Source organism: Urocitellus parryii, chromosome 9 (assembly GCF_045843805.1).
Source record: "Urocitellus parryii isolate mUroPar1 chromosome 9, mUroPar1.hap1, whole genome shotgun sequence".
In the NCBI taxonomy this organism is placed as follows: Eukaryota; Metazoa; Chordata; class Mammalia; order Rodentia; family Sciuridae; genus Urocitellus; species Urocitellus parryii.
In genome coordinates, this window is record NC_135539.1 from 136,802,394 (window position 1) to 136,829,706 (window position 27,313).

Sequence of the window (27,313 nt, forward strand, 5' to 3'; positions counted from 1 at the left end):
TCAGTGGTTGAGTGCCCCTGAGTTCAATCCCCAGGACCTAAAAAAAAAAAAAGAAAGAAAAAAAAAAGAAGTAGTGAATGGGAGAGTGAATGGGGAAACTGAATGCATAGGCTCAAGGTTTGAAGGGTTGAACGGTAAAGTCCAAATTAGAAGGGTTTTTTTTTTTTTTTTTTAAGGAGATGGGAATGAGAGTAACTTGGAGCATTAATTAGGGTAAGGAGCAAGAAAGAGTGCAAAGAGATACTGAATTCAAAAGAGACAATGTAACAGTGTAAAAATTGTTGGAGGTGGCAAACAAAGGGAGGGATCAAGGGCACAGGTAGAAGGTCAACCCTGGGAAGACAGAGCAGCATCCCCTCTAAGATAGAAAGGATGTGGAATGTGAAGATATGAAAAGCCTTGAAGTGAAAACTAAGAAACTCACTTTCCTACAGATAGACGGGGGTTGGCATGACAGGTTTGAGTTATGAAGACAGGAATTGAGCTCAGAATGTACAAGCTCTGGGGACATTTATTTAGGGAGGGCGTACTCTTTGGCACCTCTGTGATTGTGAAGTTCCACAAATCCTTGGAGCTCCCAAGGTGGCCTTCTGGCTTTGGTGGGAGACCTGTAGGAATGGAGATTGTGGTGAAGCAAAACTAAATGATCCTCTTGCTGTTGGCCACTGGCCTCTCTTTCCTCCCAAGTGGAGGTTGCGTCACGTCTGAGCACTTATTCCCTGATGGAGTTTCTGAAGTAGGGCTAGGGGAAGCTAACTTCCACTCTAGGGGGACTGGAGCAGTGCTGTACTTGGGGTCAGAAGCATATGGCCCTCCGGATGGAGGTGGTCATGTATTTGTAGGTATTATAAAGAGCTCTCAAACTAGTTACTTTCCATCTACAAAAGACAGTGTTAAAAGAAACACGCTTAAATAACAGCAAGGGAGAATTCACTCTGACCAAAGAAGAAAAATATCTTAGTAAGTTAAGATAAATATGTTGCAGAACAGGATTTGGAGAAGGATACACACCATCTGTCCCTAGAGACCCCCAGACCCCCAACTGTGAGGAGCAGAGGTACATTCTGCAGGAACTTGGACCAGGTGGCATTAGGACTTCTTGTAGTTCTATACTTAGTCTATAACCTTGCCCTGACTCCAGGCTGTTACCACTGGGAGTGCCTTTCGCTTAGAAGACTGTGTCGACAGTTTAGGATTTGGGGTAGAATTTGTTGAATCCAATTATCTGCTACAAAAGAAGAAGGAAAGAGAGAGGAGAGAGAAAAAGAGAGGAGAGAAAGAAAAAGAGATTGCCGCTTGCCTGGTGTGTAAGGTCTTTCATGACAGGTGAAGTGTTTTATTCCAGGGGCTCCAAACCGAATGCCTAGTCACAGTTTAATACAGAGAATGCTCCAGTTGCTGAATTTCCTTTCATTTCTGACTTCACACTTGGAATTCTTAACTTCCAATATCTAAAATCAACATTTTTATTTTTAAAGATGAAATGAAGTTTTTTTTTTTTTTCCTCAATAGCACATGACCTGATTTGGCACAGAGAGAAGAATGATGCTTTCGGACTTACAGATTTGCTAATAAGAGCTGTAGAAAATCCTGAGGGCTGTCATCTCCTGATATGGGTTGGTTCTAGAAAGAGGGCAATAGATCGCAAGTGTTGAATTTGTATGTGATGAGCAATACATTTTATACTCTGCCCAGACAACCAAAAACATATGGCCCCAGACTCAAGTAATAAGGAAAATATACTGATCCATGGCCAGTTGCTGTCACCAGGTCACTAAACCTATTTCTCCAGATATAAAATGAGACTATCTTGCCTCTTGCTTCAAATGTAATATAATCTAGTAATGCAGCCATGAAAATAAGCGCTGGCCCATAACCTGAGGGCTTAAGAAGTCAAGGCTAATGAGAAACGGACAGAATACAAAAAATAAATTGAATTTCCTTCTCTTTATCTTGAGTTTAATAGGAATTTGGGTATATTTTCCACCAAGAACATCTACTTGTGCCTTACTGCAAGAAGGATGTAGCAAAACAGGAAATATCGTGCATCGGTAAGAACAGAAGTGGGTTAAATTATAAATGGGGATATGATCAATGGAAATGTTATGGTTCCAATAATTTTTAAGTCTGCTAGCAAGTAACGAGGTACTAACACCTTAGGCAGCGTCTGTGGAGGGAGAGTGTGAAGAGGAAGCCAGGGGTATTTAATGCAAGGCGCCCTGTTATTTTTCTGGTTCCTATCAAAACCACGTCCCCTGACAACTGAGGAACAGTTTCTTTGAAGGTCTGAGAAAGGCCACGTCCTGGCGCTGAGACCCGCCCAGATCCTCGCTTGCCTTTTCTTCTTCTGAAAAGTCTCCCTGCTGTCCTCTTTGTGTGAGTGTCCTCATGACAGAAAGATCAAGGGGCCACTTCAGAGGCGCTTAAGCTTCAAACCACCTTTTCCAAAAATAACAAAGGCAGAAGAAAGAACAGGGAGCCATGCAGGTGAGAGACCTGAGCCAAAGAAAAAAGCTGAGTGAGACGTCTGCAGGTGAATGGAACCCAAAGGGAACACAGCACATCCCTCTCCATTAATAGAAGAGGAAACTGAGGTCCGGAGACTTTCCCTTACCGCGCAGCACTGTCCCAGGCAGGGCCCCTGACTTTATATACTGCACACCGGCAGGTGAGGGGCACCTACCGTGGCGGGGGCATGCCTTGAGGTCTGCATTCACCTTTCAGTCCTGAGGGGTCCATTTCAGTGTCTGGGATTTTCTGACATGGTGGTCCAACATGCAGTTCGAACTGAACATGCCGTCCAACGCCCCGCTCCCCACCCACCTGCTTCTCCATCCTGTGCTTCCTGTGTGGGCGAAGGAAACAAACCCAGGCCCCCCAGGATTATCTGCAGGTCTTCCCTTCCCTTCCACTCCCACCCCCGTTAACTTCCCCTTCCATCTCTCTTCTGCCTCTTTCTACAGGCCAAGCCCTTAACTATTCCTGGCCTTTTTTTTCATCTACCATTTTTAAAAGCAAAAGTCCCATCATGTCTTTCACTCCCGTGTACCTAGGTAATAAGTCATAACATTAGGCAGGGCACACAGTGTCCTCTGGAAGGTGGCCTCCAATGAGCACGCCATCTTCAAACACCTACCAGGTGGCATCTCGATGTTCTCAGAAGGTGCCCTGCATTGTTACCTGGCTCTACATCTTAGCTCAGAGCATGGCCAGGATGCCATGCTTGCCACCAACCCCACACCGGTGTAACCCTTCAATCCTCAAGCTGAGTACAGGTGTCACATCTTCTTGGAGGTCCTCCCAGGGTCTGTCTGAAAAAGTAACTGGCCACTCTCTCTTCACACTCTCCCACTGTCCTCTGCCTACTTCTGCCGTGGCCCCTTGACTGTGTTACTGTTTTTTCCCCTTGTTCTTTCTAAAATATAAACCCTTTGGGGGCAGACTCATTCATACTTGTCACCTTTGCTATTTGGCATGAAGTAGGACCCAGTAAAATACTTCCTAAAGGAGTGAATAAATGAACAAATGCTTGGGTGAAAGTTCACACAGCCCACCTGTGGCGGAGAGAGAGATCTGTGATCCTCCTCGTCCTGTTTCCGGTCTTCCCCACTCTGCATCACCCAGGGAAAGGCCCCGGTTTTTAAACTAGTGCCATGGGAGCATTGTCTCCACAAAGTGTATCTTGTTTTCAGGTTGAAAATCAGCAAGATGGAATCATGTGAGAAGGGGACCTGGATACCTAGAGTTTGACCGTCACTCTCTTATGGTTCAACTATATTGCGATTGTCCAACAAAACTAAAAACCAGCCTGCACACTTGTACTGAGATGTGCTGTCTTCAGCATCACCTGCCCCTTGGAAGTGGGTGTTGTTAGCTGCGTTTCTACAAGCGAAGGCCCAGAGTCTCCAGGTTACACAACTGGCTCAGGATCCAGTGACTCGCCAGCGTCAGAGTTGACAGTCTAACCACGTCTGTCTGATTCTAAAGCCCATTCTCTTTCCCCTTCACTAAACTTCCTCCCTGGGGAAACAGAACAGAATTAGGGACATAAAATCTCAAAAAGTTTCACTAAAAGACATTCTTCTGTGACTTCAATAACAAATCGGACTCAAGAGGCAGGAGCCGGGAGCCCTAACTCCAGTCCTGTTACATGGCATGATTCTGAGAAAGTCAATTAACCACTTCTTTCCCATGGCCTCATAGTCATAAATATGCAGTCCACAGCCATTTCTCACCGATGAATGAAAAAGTTACCTCATACACGAGCTGGTGTCATTTGCTACTGAAGTGAATTTAATGTAACTAACCATGAAAGTACCTTTATTTCTACAAGAAACTGGCATTGAGTGACATTTTTGCTTAGGCATTAAACACATAGCATTTGCAGCATTCACTGCACTTCAACAGTGACTGGTTGTTGACAGAATATGAACGTTGACAGTGCTTTATACAATACAGAGAGTCTAAAATTAAAAATATCAGACAGGGCAAAAGGAAAAATATGCAAAATTGAAGCATCCTAGTACATAAAAATTACATCTTCAATGGTTTCTGGATTTTGAGTCATCTTATAACAGAAAGGCCTGGTTTAAGATTCTTTTTCTGGATTTCTTATGAGTTAATGTTGTGTGTATCCTTGAACAAAATATTTAGCTCTCTGAGTAGTTGTTATATTTTAACAGAGTGTGTGGAATTTCTGTTGTTGAAGGACTGGACCGCTGCAGAGGGAGAGTGGTATCTCTAAGTCCTTGGTAGACCTGTACAACTGGATGCTCAAGTGTTGTTATGACTAGGATACCAGATACCCCAGCCCAAGGGTATCTGGAGACAAGTGTGGTGGGAAGAAATGAGAGGGGAGAGAATCAGAGGCACAGAGAACAAAGAACAGTAGGAAACTTGGAACTGAGACTTTTCCTTAAAGTCATGGTACTTCTTTCAAAATAGAGCCCCAAATAAAGAGATTTTTTAGGTTGGAAGAGAGAATTAACCTCAACTCTTGCAAGCTAAATTCCCAAAGGATGAAATTCTTTAAGACAATTTTATAATAACTCTCATGATTAAAGGATGTGAAGGCTGAGTGTGACCTAGCGAGGCCCAGCACAGTCTTGCTGATTGTCTCACACCCGTGTTTCCCTATGGGACCCGAGAAAGACACCATCTTCCTCACCAGGGTCTATAATTTTCTTTACTTAGAATACTCTCCTCTCAGACATTCAGTCCACTCTTTCCTTGTTTTGTAAGAAGTCCAACCTTCATACACCTAATATGATTTAGTCTTGGTTTCATTTCCTGAATCTTTGTGTTCCTTTTTCTTCCTGGATCTCATGTTCAATGCTGCCAGCTTCTTTGTCCCTGCAGGTGCAGACAAATTAGCATAAAGAGTAAGTTGCAAAATTGGAGAACAGCAAATTTGATTTCAAAAGCCATTTCAGATTGAGGTCCATTTGGTGGCATTAGGAGCAAAACTAATAAACAAACCGGATTTTTCCTACTCAAATTGATTTTTTTTTACATGACAGTATCCCTTTAGAAGTAGAATATTTTATCAAATTCTGATTTTAGCTGTCATGTACAGTGCTGTTTTTTTCCCCTTTCTCATTATTGCTGACTGTTAAGTTATGTGGTTTGGCAGAGGAAAATCTTTCCTTTTGTAATATAAAAGAATATGTTACCTTTCCAGCATCTTCATCTGCCTGTGTGTTCTTGGGACCATACGGAGGTGGGGTATGGAGGTCTGGCATGGTTCTTACTATCATGGTTCTCATTTTGCAGATGAAAAAAGAATGACAAAGAAACTTCAGGGCCAAAGAGATTGTGAAAAGACACAGTTGTGAAGAAACCTGTAATCCTGTTTACTCTCTCACTGTCCAAACCAACGCTTTCATTGACTTCTCTCCCACAGAGTGGCCCAGATTTCCCTATTGTATTGGGGGTTACTCCTGGAAACTCAGCCAAGGCCTGCGCCAGGTGCCAGGATAGGCCACCTAGCGGGGTGCCCGGGATCAGAAGTCTCAGGGTCCCAGATCTTCTGAAGGGTGTCCCGTCTCAGTGGGTCACTCCTTTGGTGGCAAGGCTCGGTGACTGCTGAGTGGCGGGGCTGTGGCATTCCCCGGGGCGGCCTGCAGCTAGGCCTGCATTAGCTGCTCTCTCCCTGCGCACGTCTGCGGGTCTTCCCCGGCCATGGTGCCTCGCTCCTCCCTCTAGGCCCGACGTTTTTCCCTACTCAGAGCTTTTGCTTACTCATCTATCTATGTGTTTTCTGTTTCCTCCTCTCTCCAGCTTGAAGTGGCCCTTGTGGCCTCCACTCCCCATCTGTGCTTTTAGCCAGCGTCTCCCTGAGCTCAGCTTCTGCTGATTTATGCCTGATTTGTTCCCTATTCTCGATTTCAAATTCCTAAGAGCGAGAATCTGATTAGCTCATCTTTCTGTGCCAAGCCATGTTGTGGGTCACTGCACCGGCTGCAGATGGACTGCCTTTGAGTGGGGCGCCCACCTCGCAGGGGTCTACGGAGAACCCCTGGAACACTGTCGGGGGCGGGCGGCTTTGGCTGGAAGAGCAGTGCGCAGGCGCCGGGGTTAGCCCACCGGGTGCACGCACCTGCCGGTCTGTTCATCACCCTTGCTGATGCTCTTCCTCGCCCTGAGGTTGTCTGGCTGCCTAGGAGGAATGGCTAGAAATTAATTTCTAAGAGCTAAAATGTTCTCAAGGTCAGAAAAGGTCATTAAAATAACCATAACCACGAGCTCTACATTGACTACTTCTGTCCCTCCTTGCCACAACTTTACATAAAGTAGATACGATAATCCTTATTGGGCTTAAATAATAAGTCCAAGACATACCAGTTTAAAGTGGGGAGGTTGATATTTAAACCGGGTCTTTCTGACTCCCAGCCCATGTGTGTGAATGATACCCCTTCTGCATCCACCCAGGTGTCTTTAGCCAATACTTGTTTCGTCTGAGTCTGATTGTGTCCATAAAATAATTTGATGGGAATTGGAGCAGCAATGGGAGAGCGCCCTAAGCCCATGCTCTGGGCAGTTCCAGAGGCAGGTCACTGGATGGGGAGGGGACGCCCAGGTGTCTGCACTGTGGGGTTGCGGCGCCCCCTCCAGGTGGTTTGACCCTCAGCAGAAGCGGCCGGTGCTGCGCGAAGCCTTCTGTGGTTATCTTAACGCAGATCCATCATTAATATGACAAATATGCACACCTGCACTCTTAATTGCTTCAATTTTCTTGAGTCAGTGATAGGTTTATGGCCTGCCTCAATTCCAGTAAAACTGAAGCAATCTAGATTGGGCAAAAAAAGTGTTACTTCAATCAATCTCTTGAGCAGATCCAGTCTCCAGCCCTGATGACAGACGTTCTCTCTAGACAGGGTAATTAAAGAGGCAGAGCCAGCTACTTTTTAAAGTCCCTTCATCTTAGCTTTATCATCTGTAACAGCCTCAGAAACTCTAGATGGGAAACGTCTTTCCTTCTCTCAGCCCTCCTCCCATGATTGGCCCTCCATCTGGGAGGAGACTGGAACCCTCTTCCAGTTGCCACACCCAGAGATGAGATGCTGCAAGTTTTCTGGGTTGCTTCTGTCAAGAGGGGAATGTGGTACAGTGTAGGGATCCCTTACTTAAGAAAGAAAGGCCCAGAAAAAGGAAAGCAAGAAAAGTAACTTCATTTCCTCCACCAAATGCAGGAACATATTATTTCATGAAAAATCAAAGATAACACAAAGTGGCATATAATTTTTCTTCCTTAAACAACTAAGGAAACTTCTATCAAAGAAAGCAAAGCTACCGAGTACAGGTTTTGCATGAATGGAACCTTTTATATATATCAAAAAGAAATGTTTTAAAGCAAGGACTTAAGGAGTTGAAAAAAAATCTAACAAATTATTAAATGACTATGTATGAAAAAAAAAACAGGTGTTAAGTGGAAATTAGTTGGCCAAAAATAGATGTTTGTAACCATCAGGGTGTAAGACATTGCTACAAATAAGAGAAAATGGTGCTGATTAGAAAAGCTCAAATCCGTTCAATTTTGTAGAGGGGGCAAATAAGAAAAATAACTGATGGAATAAATTTTCTTTTTTTGACTAGAGAATTTTTGAAATTTTGATAAGCATGTTACCTCCTGAAGTTGAAGTACTGAAATAAAGAATAATTGATAATAAGAATACTGCCAAATCGGGTTATGAAATATGATTAATTATATTGCTAGTGATACCTGAAATACACCCATGTGTCCTAAAGAACTTCAGAGATGAAGTTGGGGAGGTAGTTGTCAAGGTAAATAATCCATCTTCATCCAGGGGAGAATCATTTCTGTGAGGATCTGTCTCCTTACTGGTGGCATGCCATCAGAGCTGACAGTGGTGGGCAAGACCTGTATATACTGCAACCCTAACTGATCTTGACTGAGAGTAAGTGGCTGGGCCCAGTGGCAATGCTGGGTATAGGGCCCGTGGACACCCACAGGGGAACCAAGCCTAATGATCTGGGCTTTGAAGGGCTGTACTTACAGACAGGGGATCTCCTTAGATTTTTCAAAAAGCTTTTTAGCAGGCTCTACCTTTAAAATTGAATTTTTTTAAACGATGAGTTATGACTATATTTGTTGGGCCTATGGCTTCATTTATGAAAACAACATGATCATCAGTCTTTGTAATTGACTTGGTTGGTGTTGAACTTTCTATACTACAAAGTCCAGTTGATGGGGCAGACCCTAAGAGGATTCCAAGTGTCTATGCTAGAGGTCAGAAACCAGGGGGACAATTTCACATTGTTTTCACATTATTTACCATGTATTTCATATTATTATATACCATTTCGAGGTAATGCTCTTCTAGAGAAAGAATCTAGCTCTAGTTATAACACACACAGAAAAATCTGTCATATCGTTAATGATTCAGGAAAATGATCTAGAGTTCATGAAAACCACTCTCTGAAAATATTGACCCAATTTGCTGTCCTGGCTAAAAAAGGAAACACAATGTCATTGTGAAGGACATGGGAAGCACAAGACATTGTAATTACTTAGAACCACATTGATTTCTATATCAGGAGTAAAATAAGTTGTTCCTGTCACTAACTTTTAATTATGATGTTAATGATAACAGTGAATCATGTTTCTCAGCATTTCTTTGTATATTTTTATTTCAACAGCCCTGTGAGGTGGTATTTGTTTTATCTCCATTTTGTGTAAAGTAAACGGAGGCAGAAAGACGTCAGAGGCAGTCGGTGCAGGAGCCTTGCCCCAGTCATGGCTTCCCAAGATGAGAATAGTGCCCGATTCTGCAATGGCACCTTGCCCACTCCAGGGAGTGCATTCAATGAACCCAGAGAAAGTGCACAGACAGGTGACTTTAGCCATCAGTAGGAAGTAGGTGTGGCTCTGCGAAGGTAGAATAGAAAATTTGAGGCATACGAGACACGGCAGGCCCTAAGGATGAAAGAAATATGAAGAAGTCTGTGATGCTAGGCAAAGATACAGAGAGGGATGCCATACATGTTTATTACGTAAAGTGTACGTGGCCTTGTTCTCCGAACCTGCAGCTGGCTAGGACTCAGTGCTGCACTGAAACCCAAAGAAGCTGGGTTTGTGGCAAATGGTAGCAAGTGCAGCTCCATCCAGCTGGGATTATCCACATGGAACTCTTTCCCCAGGTATATGCCAGTCAAAAAACAGAGATGCAGCAAACCGAAAACAAGATCCCAACGGTTTCTGAAAGAAGAGGCAGAGCCTGAGGCCAAGAGCTGAGATGCTCCTCAGATTTAGGTATGATACCAGGGATGACAAGTGTCCCTTGGTACAGAATTTTCTCTAACTTTTTGGCCACCAAATGAGAAGTAGCTAGAGGAGCTATCAACATTTTACAGCTGTCCCCAAGTTCCTGTCTCTGTGTCCTAACTTAAACCCACAATCACTCACTCTGGTGGCTGTCACTTGGGTTCATACTCTAGCTCATTTATGAAGTGTTCGCTGCCCTCTTTGAGAGTGTGCTGTTACACATCAGAAGCAGAGAACTCAGCACTGTGCTATGTATTAGTTTGCAAAACTCAACTAACAGTGTTTTAACTATAGCCTGTAATTAATGGGCGGGGCTACCGGGAAGTGTGCTTAAGAACATAAACATTCGGACGCACAGTGGGAGGTGGCTGGCACAGTGAAGTGGTGGAAGAACACAGTGGGAATGGGAAGTGGTGCCAATGATGGCGCCCGCTTCCTGCTGCCAGGCCCTTAATGGGTACTCGGTGTGCAGGGCTCAGAGAGGAGGGAGGACCCCAGAATTGAGGTAGAAAATATAGAAAGGGAGACAGTAACTAAAGGTCCTATCAATGTGTTACTCCCTGTTGAGCAGCGACACACCTTAGCAACCAAGTGACCTTATATTCTTTTAAATTATTCCTCCAAGAGGGACTGAATGGCTAGATCAACACTGCCATGGGTTATCTGTCTGTCAGGTCATTTAAAGGTCATCTTGGCCCTCTCTGTAATAAGCACTTGCACTTATTAGCCTGCAGAGATGGGCCCAAAGCGTTGTCAGGAATCTTTAGACCAGGAACCAGTACCAAGGACTGAGCAGATCTGCTCCTCCAGGGAGGCTGTACAGTGTAATCGCATCAGAATGCCGTATGATTTGTACACAGCGTGAATTGGTTAACAACTCAATTTCATTCCCGGCTCCATGAGCCCAGACCCTTCAAACTCCTGACAGTGTTTACTGCTGATGTATATCTTCTGTATATCTAACTCATTTATCTGAGGTATAAGCACAGTGGTTCGTGGATTCTTGCACAGTGGTCTAATAATGACCCTGGTGGACAACACAGTCTGTTGGAGGAGCACTGTCCATGAGTCAGGAGGCTGGAGTTCAGCCCTGTTCTCTCATCTCATTAGCTCTAAACCTCAACATTGTCACTTGCCCTCCTTGGTCTCTGGTTTCTAGTTCTAAAAAAATCTACCCTAGAGGGTTCAGGAGTGAAAATGGGGCCTTGTAAGAAAGGTCTTTGCAAGTTTTAACATGGAAACAATGGTGGATTTTCCATGTGCTGAGTCTTCATTGAATTCTCTTGCCATCCCACTTTTTCAGGCCAAATAACAATGATGTTAAGGAGAAATGGTTCAGAGAAGATCCTAGAGAAACGGCTGTCTTCTAAGCCCTGTGGATAAGATGTTGTTCCTCAGGGTCGGTGGTGAAGGCTCACCAGCTGTGGAATGGGGCAGGAAACCTGGCTCCCCGGAGTGAAGATGGGAAAGGAAGGTCCCCCATGCATGCAGATGCTCTTGGCATTTATGATAAGACCCAGTTTCCCACGGGAGGAAGCTCAGCTGTTGTTTTAATTTTGCCTCCATCCTTCCCTTCCCATTGCCTTGCTCAGTCACCACCCCCACATCGCCTGGTCAGACCTGCCCATTCTCATTCACAAGTGTCTTGCAGAGGGCCTGACAGTAAGTTCACTGGGGTCCCCTCACATGCCAGCCTTGAATGGGCACTGATAGCATGGCTTCCTCATGTGAAAGCCCTGGTCTGGGTTTTAAAGCAAATGTAGTGTTAAGTGAAGCTGTATCCGACAGTGAATGAGAGTCCAGTTGGCCAATGAGCGAGCGATTACAGAGTTGTACAAATATGAACTAGCCCAGATCCCTCAGTTGGAACTGATTCCTGAACGTAGGAAGACTTAGAAACAGCTAGAGCCATTTAAGTTACCATTGCTTAATTCTGTCAAAGATTATCACTCAATTTTAGATCTATGTGAGTGATGCTAATAATGACAACAAACTCCGTGTTAATGAATGATGATGATATTGATGCTTATTGAGCAAGTAAGTGCCAGAAAACGTTTAGCATTTGCTTGTATTATCCCAAGATTGGGATTTACAAAGGGAGGGATGGGAGTTGAGGTTGTGAGAAGGAACAGTGACCTCAGAACTGGGAGACCTAGGATTTCCCTACCCCCCAGTCCTAACATTTACCAAGTAGGTCAACCAAGTAGGCTCTGAAACTCAAGTTCCTCGTCTGTAAAATGGGGAGGTGCACACCCACATTAAAGGCTCATCAGGGATCACTTTATCTCAGGAATGCTGGAAGAGCTTCTTATCAGGGACAGCACATAATAGGAACAGCGTTACTTATTGAGTTGAATCATAGGTGATAAGAACAGAAATACAACTGGATGAGAACTAATTAGACACGGAGATGAGCCGAGAGACATTAGGACAAGATACAGGCTATTCACCTTTTGTACATCATTTGCAGGTGATATTTTGTCATTATCAATTCCCTTTTCCATCGATTTTTTTAAGCCAGACTCATAGTGCCATAGAGCCTACAGATTGTCCAAGATCAGAGAATTGCAGCAAATGCTAAATTCTTTGTCAATGAAAGAATAGGAGTATAAGAGAGAGGTTCAGAATGAACAGAGCCCTCACTGGGGCTCGTAGGCGTAGGCAATTTCCCTGTAACTACCCTAAAGCCCATGTTTCAGATTTCTAAACCCAGGCATCCATATTGCTTCCAGTGCCCCACAGCAGGGAGGGTGACCCCCAAGGACTTGCAAAGCTAAAATCAGAATTCCAGTCGTGAAAACCTCACGCTTCAAAATGACTTATTCTCATCACAATGTACCAAATGATCTATAAATACATATTTTAACATTCCGGAGTTTAAATATCATTACACATCTTACTTGATGTCAGATTTTGTTAAATGTGTGCCGTTATCTCAATTTACAAAGGTCAGTCGGGTGGCGGTGGAGAATGGAACTAGATATATGTATGAAATCCTTTTACCAGTACATCTGCGTCTCGGAGAACCAGGCCTTTTTCAAAGAGCTTTGGGATTTTTTTTCCCCCTTTTCAAATGAGACTTTAATGAGTATCATGTGGATAAACTCTTTGCAGAGGTTTGAAAAGATCCAGAGAAACACAGTGGCAGGAACAAGCAAACCATTTTGGATGAAATCACAAGCCATTTGAATGCCTCCTCATCTCTCTAGTTGTGTCAGAACCTTTTGGCTGCGTTTTTCCCCCACAGGAATGTGTTCATCTCCATGGCTAGGTAAATAGAATGTTCGTGCAGTTGCTGGATTGCTATTCATGCCAGCGCGGAGTAGGGTGGAGTGACCTACTTCCAGCAGTATCCATAGAAAGCTCTGCTGCTTCCCATCAGGGCTGATTTTAAAAAGCCACCCTCTGCTTCCCGCAGCTCCCGCCCCCAGCTGCCCTGGAGACGACGTACTATGGACTCTGTGGTCCTTGCTGGCTTTCTTTTATCATTCCTGCTCCCTGGGTTGGCTCATTTTAGTTCATCTTTGCCTGTTCTGGAAAAGGAGAAGTAGGTGAGTGGGCAGCTTTAAAGCAAGTTAACATTTCAGATTTGCAGAGAATAGTTCTATAGAGGGATATTGGTGGAGCCACCAAGAGAGGTCAGCTGGAGCTTTCTTATCACATATGCATAATTGATCAAAGGCCAATAACTCATTAGAAACATTGGGCAGCCTCTCTCTGTGGGTGATTCTCATTGGAGACCCAAGATTGGAGTTTTGGTAGGTTGCTCTCAGGGGTTTCGCTCCAGCCAGTCCTTAGCATATATATCAATAGGCTGGACAGAGACGGAAGCATTCCCAGCTCCAAGAGGAGAATCTGAGAATTCTACCCCGTTGTCACGCAGAAACGCACAGCACCTACACCTGACTCAGATCTAACTGAAGCCAGGTGAGACGTCTGGTTCTGTGTCACCGAAGGACAGGGTCAGCACTGGAGAGTCCCCAGAGACCATCTGTCCCATCACTGAGTGATAAGGAGAGGGAGCCCCAGAGACGATGGTGGTCCACTCCCCGGGACCCCTGTGTGTGGCTGTCTCTAACCTGCTGTTCTGTTTCTCTCCATTGGATCAGTGACACTCCCAGCCTCTTGTATTTACCATGAGGGCAAATGTCACCGAGAAGGGGAAGTAGAACTTCGATGATCTTTTACCTGAGTACAAGTGAAAATTTCTGTTCCAAATCCCAGCAATTCCAGAAAGTTCTGGTTACTTGAGAAACAGCTGTTGGATGAGAGGTTTTTGAAGTTTTAAGCTATCTTGCCCTAAAGCACGTGTTCCATGTGGTTCTGAAGCCATCGCTCAGGCCTGTTTGGAGGCAGGGGACAGTGGATGCCATGATAGGAAGCAGCCCCACACTGACAGGGAGCTGATTGGTCTTGGAACATCTTAGCAGAAGACCTTCTGTCTACAGGGTCGTTCATTTTGTTGTCTACTTAGCCGGATGTTTCAAGGCACAGACTTCAGGCAGACCCTCCGTGTGCCTGGCACCTGTGCTGGTTGAACTCAGACCTGGCCGGGTGCTGTTTTTTGACCCCTCTCTTTCTGGGGTGTGGGATGGTCTCCATGCCACATGGTCCCTCTGGAGAGCAGTGTGGAGGCCCCTGACTCCACCCAAGGCCACAGTTGGCTGGTCTCATTTCCTCACATCTCTCGACTGCGTCCTTTCTACCTCCTTCTTCTTTGTCTGTCTCTCATCTTTCTTCACAGATGGCCAGGACACTAATGTGCTGCTGTGGTTGTTTATGAAACAGGTTGGGGTCTTTGGAGGCTGCCGTTCCAGGGACATTAAAGACTGTGTCACGCTGGATACCAGGGTGAAGATTTGCAGGATAATTAGCTATCCCCTACCGTTATTAACCCCTGACTTCGGCAGGTTATTTTCTTACATAGGTGTTGAAAGTTAATGCCACTGTTAATGGTTTTGGTCAGAAGACCATAATGAAACCATGTGGGAAACGAGGCCCACCATCAATATCTTTCAAACTTTGAAATCAGAGGGTGGAAAAAGGAAAGCAAAAAAGAACAAAAGAGAAAAGGGGCCAATTCTGTCTGTGGGAGGCCTATCCTTGGTAACCCTAGTGATAGTGTCCATCTGATGGCCAGGGTCCATTTGTTCTTCTTAGTTTTCGATAGTCGGCTCATCACTACTGTAGTTCTGAGCTTAATCTTCATCACCAAGGGAAGCTCCTAATGGCCACCGAGATAGCACAGGTGGAGGTATGGTTAGATTCTATTTTTAGAGATGTCCTCTTTTCCTTGTAATTATTTCAGGAGGGATAGAAGGCTATTCATAATATGACACTCAACGTAATGGAAAAACAACCAAGCAAAACTAAGACCCCCCTGGACACCTCCCAGTCCTCGAACAACAGGGACCTCTCAGAGTAGTACACTTCACTTGTCCTTCAGTTGATCCAGTCCTTTCCTAACTCTGCTCTGGAGAACCCCCGAGAAAGCGTATTAAATTCGGTTTGGATGTAAGGCTCTGAGACCAACAGCAAGTTTGAAAATCTAAGCAAAGTCTTTCAACAGTCAGTAATGGCCATCAGGGGGTGGTAACCTCAACCTTGAAAGACTACAGGGTCAGTTCTTCAGATGCCCTCAACACGAGGCCAAGAATCCACAAGTTAATGCTTCCTCCCGCCTTGACCTTGGCAACCGTGGTAACCTCATTACGACTCAGCTGGATTCAGCTTGAAACTCAGACTTGCTAGCAGTGAAAAAGGGTCCCCGGATGCCAGGACCGCTCTAAGCCACTGTACCATCATTCAGTGAATGAAAAGATCCTGCAGAATTTTCCCAGCTCAAAATCCATATTTGAATTTAAATAGTCAAACTCTTTGAACAAGGACATCATGGATCTGGTCCTTTGGGGCAAATTCTGATCCTGCCATGATGGGTTTCTTTAGTAGCTCAGGCTGGGAACTCTCAGCACGAGGTCATACCCTATGAAGGAAAAGGGCATGGATGGTAAAGGGGAATTGTAAAGCCGGAAGGAAGAGTTTTGCAGGAAAGTTTTGAGTGTCCTAAGCTAACCCCACAAAGAGACGATAAGCTCACAGCACACAAGCTAACTTTAGAACAATGACTAAGGCTAATTTAAAAGTGATTTCATCTCATCTCCTTCTCTCTGCCTTTCCCCATCCCAGATTATTCTCTCTTGTGACTTCCCCTGCCCGACGTCCTACCATCGCAGGCCTCTGTGGCAGAGGAAGCTACGAATTTTCTTTCTTAGACACACACGACTGTAGGAGCATGAATGAGAGTCTTTCTTATCATCTGCGGTCCAGTGTGAAGAGGGCCTGGGTCTGGGACGCTCTGATCTAATCCTTTCAAACCTGTCCAGCCTGTGTGCCCAGGGACAGCAGGGACGGAGCCGAGGTTATACTTGAGAGAATGTGTGACATCGTTTGGAACACTGAACTTAATATCCTTTCCCGACTTAGAATCGTGGGATATCAAAGTTACAAACGGATCTTGAAGTTCATCTATCCAGATCCTCTTAAACAGACGAGAAAACTCAAAGCTGAGCAACTTATCCACAGTTCCTCAGACCGTGCCTAGCCTGCTTTCTGCTTCACAGTTTTAGTTCCTGCAGAATACAGCACTCAGAGTCACCGTGAGACTCGAGTTGAGTTTATCTTCCCTTCTCTCTCTGGGTCTTCTTATCATTCTAAATGGTGACTTAATGCACACTTCTGCTGAGCAAAACCATGGACGACGTGCCATTAGCCCTGAACTCCTTAAACTGGCATTCACAACCTTGGCAGTTGGCACCGATCTGAATTTCGCCTAGGTCTGCTGCCATTCTTCTCTACATCCTCCCTGCGGCAGCCTCGCCTCCTGTGTTTCTGCACACTTGTATTATCCTTTTGTTCCTTTGCATATACTCTTCATCTGAAATTGCCTCCCCAGTGTTTTGACCCATGTTCCTTCTTGCCGTCCATGTGCACCCAGCCAAGCTCCAGCCTCTACCTCAGCCCTGCTATTACTACGCAGAGGGCTTATTCGTGGCCATGGCTTAACTTTCCTGCTAGAGGGAAAGCTCCTTGAGAGGAGGAGCCATGTAGCCCAATTTTCTGAATGGCAAACTGTGCTTCAAAACGATGTACGTGAGAATAAATGGCACCCTGGTCTCCATGCATTCCAGGCAGTTCTAGAATTTGGGGAGGTGCCAAGGGATGCGAGGTCTGTGGAAAGGAAGAATGGACATGGTGAAGTCAGGGCAGCCTTGCATTTCCAGGTATCTTGGCTCCACAGTGCGACACCTGCTGGCACTTGTTTCATTTAGTACATTGTAGAGAAGTTTCCCTGGGAGTCTCTTTGGCAACCCTCGGGTGGCTTCGGACCAGACCATTTTGTCACCTCCTATAACTTACCCTTGGGGGGTTTCAGGACTGTGCTGTCTTGCATTTCCTCTTCTTGAGATATTCTGCTAAAGCCCAGACCACAGTGATGACGCAGATTTTCCAAGTTCTGATCTCAGTCCTGTTGGGGAAGAAATTGACATTTACTGTGTCCTGTGTGGTTTTTCATTAGTTGACCAGGGCCAGACATAGCCTAAGTAAATAAGTTCCTGTTTAGATTTGAGCTCTTCCATGTCAGGTCTGCCAAGAGAGGGAGAAAAATCCAAGAAGAAGCTATCATTGTCTGATTATCTTCAAACTAAACATGGATGATGCTCTTGGCAGGCAGGGTGGCCTCTTTCCTCCCCCTTTCCCCTCTGTGGTGACTCTATCTGGGCAAAATCATGATGTCCCCATTGGAAGGATGGACATGAATAACCCACAAAGGGGTTTGGTGGGCGGGCCTGCAAGACAAGGCCTCTATGCTAGCAGCCCACTGACCCACGGGCGGGTGCACTTGGTCATCCTCCACTGCATCTGTGATATCCGAGGTGCCCCCACTCTGAGGATGGTGTGGCAGAACATCTTCCTCCTCTGAAGGGGTCTTGGGTGCTTATGGGTACGGGCCTTCTTTTTGAGCCCATGAAGGTGTTCTGAACTTAGGCCATGGTGAAGGTTGCTCAACGTAGTGAATGATAGACCTCAAAAGGGTGAATTTATGGCTTGCAAATTATATCTCAGTTTTAAAAGAAGTCACAGCATACTAAGACCTGACGCAAAATAGTGTAGCATAAAAGATCCCGAAAGACCGCGGGGCCTCTGCTGGCATTTCCTCTGTGTGTACTCTGAGATCGTGCTGCCTGCTGGTTGTGTTGGGGATGGAAGGGATCTAATAGCTGGGCCACCTCAGTCCCTGTTCTGTGTCACACTGGGGTGATAGTCTAGGTATTTCCTCGTTTTTGCTTCCCTAGTCGTAAGAGAGGTAATGGGCCCGGCCTACTTGATGAGGATCTCCTGGGAAGCAGAAATCCAGTTTGTTAAGTGATTTGGAGGCAGGAGGCCCTAGATCCTCCTCAGTGGTCACAGGGAGGGCTCAGTGGCATTCAGATAGGTGTGGGATGTGTCCCAGGCAGTGTGGGCCGGTGCAGGCAGGAGGCTGGATGCGTGTTGCTCTGGGGGACTTAATCGTGCCTTGGGTGCTCTCTTCTGAGCTGGGCTGCTTATGTTTTGTTTTGTTTTGTCTGTGATGAGAGGAGACAGCTTGGTTTTTACTGTACTGCGGAGCAGGACCTTTGGGGGTGGGGCATTTCTCTCCTGGTGCTTGTGAAGGCCCGAGGACGGGTTAGAAGGGTCAGAGTCCAAGTGATGGTGGCATCTGTGCTGAGGATTTGCACGGTAGCTGCTGCTCCAAATACCCACTCTCCTGAGGGGTTCTCCCCACCTGGAAATCAGGAGAGCCTCCTCAGGGGAAAGATGGACTCGGAAGCCTGTGTCCCACTGCACTTAACAGAGGGGGCCATGCAGGACCAAGGTGCGGGGGATCTTTTATCCTCAGTCCCTGTGCTGTACCGGTCATGCTCCAGACTGTGGACGGCACCAACCCAACAGGGCGACTGGGGAGGTGGGCTGAGCGTGAAGGGGCTCTGGTCACCATTTTTCAGCCTCTTTCACACTGTCCAGGTTGCTCTTCTCCTTGGTGTGTGGGACAGCAGGACGAGATTGGTAATCCTATCAGCATCCTCTGGAACAGGCTAGTGACCTATGGCTCACATGAAACCTTCTCAGTGGCCTACCAGAAAGGGCCCACTGACGTTCTCCCTCCTTCTCTTCCTACTTCTCCTGAACATCCTTTCCCTCCTTTACCTGTTTTTTTTTTGTTTGTTTGAAAAGGGTGATAAATGTAAAATTTATTGGGTTTCACAAATGTTAAACTATTATAAGATTCTCATCCAGAAGAATTAATATTCAACAAAATAAGAGTATCTTGCTGTTTATGATGGCCATATTGAAAAAATAAGCCATCCTATACATATTTCTTATTCATAATACTTTTATTCATACTTAGTGCAATCATTAGAAAGATCACTGTTATGTACTAATAATTTCATAATTTAAACCTGATAAAATATGATTTTTTTTTATATTTGAAAAAAATGACAGCGGAATGCATTACATTTCTTATTACACATATACAGCATAATTTTTCATATCTCTGGTTGTATGATTCGTGTCTTCATACCTGTTCCTTTACCTGTTGAGAGGAACTCCACGTACTGTTCGCCAGGCCCAGCACCAGTGTCACCAGCCTCTCAGAAGACTGCCTTCCTCCTTCTTCCTCCCCCTGCTTCCTTCTCCTTTGCTCCCACGAAACCTTGTCACATGCCTAGGGTAACACTTTCCACCATCGCTCACTCTGGGTGGCATTGGGGAACTTGTGGAGGGCCTGGTTCCAGTTAGCACCCAAGAGCCTAGCACAGTGCCTGGTGTGCAATGCTTGCCCAATGTCTGCTGAACAGGTGAAGGGCTAAATAATTAAATAATGCCATTTGTGCCCTCCCACATATAGTGAAAGGTGTTTATAAAATCCATAAATATTTGAAATTGCCTTCCTCTTTATGGTTATGATACTTGATGAGAATACATTCTAAATGTATCTATTAAATCTTTTTTATATCTCTGGGATATATGTGTGTGTGTGTGTAAATATATAAATTATATATATATATTATATATATATATATATGTAATATATATATATATACACACACACACATATACATACTTTTTTATTGTTTTTGTTAAAGGTGATACATTTTGGAGAAGAAGCCATGTCTTTAAAAAAATAAAATTTTATAAAGCAATGGTTTGTTAAAATGTGTTCAGCAACATACCGGTCCCATAGTGTGGTAATAGTTGTTAAAGATAAAATGGTCGCAGGGCTGAAGGAGGTTCAGGGAGGGCTGGGTTAATCAGTTTCTCTACCGTGGGGTGTCTCAAAGCTCTCATATGATATTACTTAGGAATATAAGCGAGAGGGATGTGCACACAACAGGGTATTTCTGCAGCGCTACCTTAACATCTACTACAGTGCAAAGTGCAGAGCAAGATTTGAGGGTTTTGTTGTTGATGGTAGTCCACTGCTTTGATCTGGACCCCTGAGAAGCAAGTGAGTGTTTGCATGGACGGAAAAGACTTGATTTCCCTCCTCCTCTTCAGGCATTCCACCTCTGCTTTCAAGGCTGAAGAGAAAAAAAAAATTAAGGGAATTAAAACATTACTTTACCTGTCATAGCCAGTTATCCGACATCTCCAGTGGACTATGCAGCAAATGATTGTGGTTTTGGAAATAGCCTGTCAGCCCCAGCAGCTCTGCAGTAACCTCCCAGGACTATTCCATAAATGCCAGTTCTCTGCACAGTAATTACCAACTCTCTCCATGGTAGATTCACTGGTGTGTCTAGGAGTAATTGCTGGGGAGCTCACACTTTCAAATTTACAAGAGGCAAACAACTTGTATTTACCTCGGGGGTTATCAGGTATTCAAACTGTGCTGCATAAAGGATGCTATTGATCATAGAACTAGGGGAAGAACTCGAATTTGCACCTCAGTACTTTTCTCAATGGGTGAGAACCTGGCTTACTAGATTTATGGTGGAAAGACCGATGTGGATAATTTTCTTCTGAGAATCCCTCCCTTCCTTGAGCTTTGTGAGCAGCAGCGAGTCCAGCCTAACTGTAGTCGGAGCCTTAGGTTGCCCTCGGACAGAACTGGCTGGTTGGTACAGTGTGGAGGAAGAAGATGAAAACCTTGCTCAGATTCTTACTTCTGCCTTTGGTGTTCCTCCTCTAGAGATCTCAGGGAACACGGAGGACATCCCCCTCGTACGCTGGAGGCAGCAGTGGCTGGAGAATGGCACTTTGCTCTTTCACATCCATCACCAAGATGGTGCCCCGAGTCTTCCTGGGCAGGACCCGACGGAAGAGCCCCAGCATGAATCAGCCGAAGAGGAGCTGAGGATCCTGCACATCTCAGTCATGGTAAGGAAAGACGGCCATAAACGTGTGAGAAGGCTTTTTATTGTCCTAATCAAATGTCTCAGAAGACTACATGGGAGGAAAAAGGTGTAGGCTATACAGCTCTGGGGTTCAAGGACATGGCGTCTGCACCACCTGAGCTCGGGTGAGGGCCGTCTCTGCCGCAGTCCACCACAGCAGATAGCGACAGCAGGAGCGCGTGTGGGAAACAGAAATAACATCACCAAACAGGAAGCCAGAGAGGCTGGGGTCCCGCAGCCCTTCCAAAGGGATGGCCCAATGTGACAAGCAGCTCCCACTAGGCCCCAGCTCTTAACGGCTCCCCACCACCTCCCTATACCACTGCTCGGGGAGCAAGCTTCCAAGACCTGAATCTTTGAGCGATAAAAAGATCCAAACCACAGCCATAGACATAGCTCTGTGAGACCCAACCCCGTCATGATGACTGATCATGGTAAAAGTGCCCTCCCCATTTGTGGGAAATGCAGCCCCTGCTGCTGCTAGTAACCATTGCAGGTATTTGTACAGCACAGTTCTCCAACCACTCTAAGACCACATCCAGATATGCAGTAGCTCTTATAAACCAGGGACAATGTCAAGTGGGACAATGGGTTGCCTTAGAAGGGAATGATTCAACTAGTACATCACCATATTTTAGAGTTGCTGTTCCATAAATGTTTATTGAATGACTCAATCTCTAGCTGCTTGCTGCTACCAAGTCCTCTTTTCTTTTATCCCAGCTGGGAGAAATCAGCATCCTGGCTTTTTCTACTCTTTACAAATAAAGGGCATGCCAATAGATACTTGCTCCCCACTCTGGCCCAGCTGAAAACTACCATCAGCTTCTATGTAGAAAATGAGAGATGCTTCCTAAAATTCTAGGCACTTGTGTCCTCTAATCTCACTAGAGAGTAGGTGCAATGGCAAGTCTGTCAGGGGAGGGTGTCTGGTGGTGTTTTATTTATTGATGAATCCCCGGTAACTAGAACAGTGCATTTATATAGTTAATGCTTAATCAACAATTGTGGAATAAATGACTGAAATTTCCAATGGAGATAGAAAATCCTGTTTCACCAGGCATTTCATATATTGTTATTGAACTGATAAACCGATACATTGTCTGCTCATAGGGTAGCCTGATAGCAGATTGAGACTTGACTGATTATCTATTTCTGTGGGAGGGTATGGGATCTTTTACAGTTAATAACTTGATACAGAATCACCTTAGTCCATGGTCTAACTTTAATTCACCCATTGCTCTGGTACCATCACTATATACTGTTTAGTTCGATATAAATGAAACTGAGCACATTTTAGATATATACAAATCTCCATTACCTAAAAATTGAGGATGGAAAATTTCCCCATAAAAATCTCTGATAAAATCTCAGCATGTAAGCTCCTCATTTTTTTTTCTTCGGTCAGCACCCTCATAAATAACTGGCGCACAGGTTACTTGCATGTACGCAAGGCACTTCGTGGTGCAGGAAAGAGTGTCCTTGAACAGCAAATGGTAAACCTCAATGTCTAGGTAAGGCCAGAGGCAGCAGGTGGGGGAGGCTGCCAGACCTCATACGGACAGAGTAATTGAGGTGCATGCATAGGAGGTACAATTCCTACGTGTCCTTAATCAAAACCCAGTGTCCCCTCTCTCCGGGAAGGTTCTTCATCAGTGTGGCTTCTAGTTTCCAGAGAGAAATGAGATCAGCCGAACCAGCCCAAGGAGGGGATTGTCTTCATGATGGTTTGATTGGAAAGAAGGCTGCACAGGTGGACTTTCCACCAGCCACACATCCATGTGGGAAGCAGTGGTGGTCATGAGTAGCTCTGGTTTCTTTTTCTTTTCTGTGTGTCTTTTTTTTCCCCCAAGCCATAAAAAAGCATATAGGGTAAAGAAAAGTTTACAGAGAGTTCCAAGAATCAGATGTGCCTACGTCTGATAGAAAGACCGTGATCTCTAGAACTTGAGACGGGCAATTTGTCAGTTGGTGAGGCTGGTGAGGCTGACTGACCTGTTGTGTGAAACTGCCAAAGACAGTCTGAACTTGCCTGGTGGCTGCTCCATGGCTTCAGTACTGCAAGGACCCTCGCTTCCATCCTCAGGATAAGGTGCCCCAGAAAGTTCTCCAGATAGGTGTGTGTGGGGGGGGGCACACACATTTGTGAGGGTGGGAGGCTTTGGAAACAGAAATGTGCTGACTGAGGATCCCAAAGTGGTTTTTTTTTTTAAGGAAATTGTCTGCACTCTGAAAATATGACAACCCTATGAGAAGCCCGACATTACTAATGCTTTTTTTATGCTATCCTCTGGGCAGGGATTAATGGACAGTGGACCTGAAATTGAGAGTGAAGAAGAGTCAGCCTTAACCCTATCAGATCTTTCCTTTGTGTGCTATCAGTCCCCCAGGGCAGACCACCAATGATCCTGTCTATTCCAAATAAAGTAGAAGATAACCATCTTTCAGCTTTATTTCAGTTTTTTTTTTTTCTAGGTAATTTTCCACCAGACCAGAGGAGGCAGAGGTTAAAAGGGCACAGGCAAAAGGTGATGGGAGAACTCTGGTGTTGTCTCTGGCCTGGCCTCTTGGATGTGGACAGGCCAGCATGTCCATGAAAGATTCAGGAAGGCCTTTGACCTCTGCAGGAGAACAGGGACCTTGGGGCGAGCTGAAGATGTGAACCCATGCGTGTCCAGTGTTGGGTCAAGGGAGCATCCTGCAGCCAACCCTGCTCCATTCCCATTCCACACCACACACCCTGGCAGGCTGCCTCTCCAATCCTCAGGATTCTGTTGTAGAAACAGTTTCAAAGCCTGAAGTTGAGTATCTGCCCTCAGCTCAGAAATCAAGCCTGAGGGTATCCTTTTTGAAGATGTCGTTCCTGGGGTCTCTGGTGGCTTCTTCATAAGAGACTGGGGATGGGTAGACTTCATTTGATTCACTTTATACCATATCTTTTGGAGGAAACGTAGGCATCTGGAATGGCAGCATTTTAAAATCCAGAAAGTTGTGAAATCCTTTGACTAGCAACCGTGTTGGGTAGTGAAACAAACCTAAGTGAGATTGTATCCTCTCAACCCTCTTAGTTATGAAATAACAGCAGCAGGGCTCTTTTTCATTAACTGTAATGATCAATATTGACAGTTTTCAGATGGGTTCGAAGTCACATAATTTGTAAAAGAGACGAGTTGAGGTTATCCTCCAAACATGAGTATGTCCAACCTTTACTCCCTTGCTGAAAAAAAAAATGTATATTTAAAAACTTCACTGATAATCCTAAATACTTCCTATATTTTGTTCAGATGAGTCCGTGAAACCCTTCAGGTTTGCTTTTCTCTCGTTTTGTATTTACACTGACCTCATCTACATCCTCTTGATCCAAGGTCCACTGTTTATTTTCATATTTTGCATTTACTATGTTTTTGTTTTAAACACAAATACAAGCAATGATAGAGTGGGAAATACAAGTAAACCTTTTTCTGTATCCTTAAACTCTGTATGAATGAGTATTTGCAAGTCCTCTTTATACTGTGCCCAGGATAAATCTGTCATCAGCAAAATTGAGGGCTTGCAGAAAAGCAATACCCCAGCTGGGAGTTTGGCAATTTAAAACTTTGAAAAAGCTTTTGCTTTTTTTTTAAATTTTTCAATCACATTCTAAAATTTTTGAATTATTTTTTTCCAAAGAGGCACCGTTTTTTTTCCTTGTGTAGAATAATTGGATTTCCCTCCTGAAATAATCTTATATTATTGCTTTGAGGGTCAAATGATGTATTTTAACCTCCTGCATGATTCAAACTTGGCTGAAGAGATTTATTTCAAATTTTGCAAGGTAATTGACATTTAGAACCATGAAAGTACATAAGGATACTCTTTTGCAAACTCTTGAACAAGTGAAGCAGAATTGATAAATTAAAGCTGAGTGGGAGTTTAAACCCAAAGTGAAGAAATTCTTTAGTGATAAGGCAAATTATTTACTCCACAGAAAACTAGATTTTAATATTACTGTACATCAGATATTCACTATTTGTGGATTTAAATTTCTATATTGTACTTCTGCTAATTTACCATATGGTGTCCATTTTTCTTCTTCAAGCTTGTAAAAAAATTTGAAGGTGCCTAATAGAATGTCAATATTATCTGTTTATTTCATCTTTGTCATGAAAGATAGCAGTATTAATATATTTCTTACACGCATATAGGCTGATTAAATACATTTTTCACAGCAAGCACCCTTTTGAAATTGCTTCAGTTTTATTCCTGTCTATCTGTCTGTCTGCTTGACTCTCTATCTATTTTTTATTGGGATAACTCCCACTGGTAGGGAATGTCTTTTATAGTAAGCCTTCTTAGGCACAATTCACAATGGTGGGGGGCAGGGCAAGTATCTTTGAGCATCTGTGTGTCCCCATGAGCATTTTGTGAATGAAACCCATCAATCAAGCCTGGGTGCTGCTCAGGACCATTAGCCCAGCTGTGGGAAGGTCACTTGTCAGTATCTTCAGGCTCCCATGCCTTTTGGCTACTACCTGTCACCAGAGGCCTTCACCTGTCCCCAGGCTCCCTGGTCCTGGGAACTCCAAGTAAGCTCAAGGTCAGAGTTCTCCCTTGAGAGAAACATTACAAAGAACAAAGTTTGGGTACAAAAGAGGCTGCAGGTGTTATCATAGTGTCCCCAAGTCCTGCAAATAGAAAGGGCAGTTAGGGAAGTTCCATTCTGGAAAACTAACATTTGGGGCCTTCGAGAACACACCTCTGGGGACCTTTGAGGTCTAATGATGACATTGTGCCAAAGTGCCCCTCCTTGTCCTGATGTTTGCATTCATCAGGGCAGCTGCCCGAGTGTCACATGGCTACTTTGCCAGGCACCGTTTCTTGACTCATAGAGCATGGCACTTCCAGGGTGGAGAAGAGCAGTCCCCAGCAAGGTGACCACTGTATGCCAAAATGTATTTCCAAAATGGACAGAACCAAAGTAATAAGTCAGAAAAGACAAAAAGCACGTCTTTCTTCATCTGAGGAAGACCTTGCTAGCGACTCAAGCCATCCATCACGGGACCGACTGACTGGTCCGACGGCCACCTGCAGAACCATGACTGAGTGTTTTGCCTTCTGCGAGGAGGATGGTGGGCAGTTTCTAAATTAATCAGTGAGACCCCTGAAACAAAACCTCTTTGCTCTGCTTGTATGGAAGGCGGACGTGCTAAAGCCGAGAGGTTCCAGAATCCACTTTGGCGCTGTCCTGGGGCCAAGTAAGGCTTGGCTTGGAAGCCTCCCTCTCCGGGCTCTGCGTCTCTTGCCAAGATGCATCAGGCACAGGGATCCGGTCTGTTGGCCTTTTCAGTGGCTCATGGACTCCGTGCTTGTTTGGTGCTCTCTGTGTAAAGTAAGAGCTGGTCTGTAAGGGAGAGCTGTCCTCCATTTAGAGTTGGAAGAGTGAGCAGCAAACCCTGGCTTTACCACTCCAGGTAATCTGCTGACCTTTTCGGAAGTCTCATTATCTCATCTGTAGAAGGAATGTACGGACCTGCTCTTCGGCTTTAGAGAGTGGAGACTCCCTCGGCCTCTATCTGCAATGGAGTTTCACTGTAGTTCTCCTGATTAAAACATCCCACACGTATATTTTCATGGAGCCTGGAACTGGAGGGTTGTTCAGGATCCGAGTTATGTTATTAGCACTCAGCCTCTGAAGTCGTGGCTGGACTCTTGCACTTGCCCCTCTTGCTTCTGTTGCTAAGAGTTAGTATCTTTGTCTAGTGTAAGGGTTTCTCCATCTTGATGCTTTAATATGTTTGCAGTTCCCTTGACCCATCAAGTCACCTCCTCTGTGACCCCTTCTTACTTCTCTCAGCTTCTCAGTGTTCCCAACTTCGACCCGCCTGCTGTCAAATTCTTTGCTTTCCCCTTCCCCAATTCTAACTGCTTACCCAGATGGATTGAGCTCATTGCCGTGTCATGTTGTCCTATAGGAGGGTGTGTCTGTCCTTCAGTTGGCTGTGGTTGTGAGGAGGTGGACTTACACAGCACACTCCTGCTCCTGTCACACTTGGGTGTCGTTTCCTTTAGCAGAGGCTCAACAACAGTGCTTCCCTGATTGCTTCTTTCAGTGCAA

General features: G+C 44.9%; 1 protein-coding gene across 2 annotated transcripts in view; it reads left to right on the forward strand.

Moving 5' to 3' along the window:
• The window catches only part of Astn1 (astrotactin 1), a 279,960-nt gene that overhangs the window by 79,876 nt on the left and 172,771 nt on the right, over nucleotides 1-27,313 (forward strand). For both annotated transcript variants that reach the window (XM_026388461.2, XM_026388462.2), the window contains exon 2: nucleotides 21,018-21,205. In XM_026388461.2, the coding sequence (XP_026244246.2) occupies nucleotides 21,018-21,205 (188 nt within the window). The remainder of the gene's footprint in view (nucleotides 1-21,017; nucleotides 21,206-27,313) is intronic.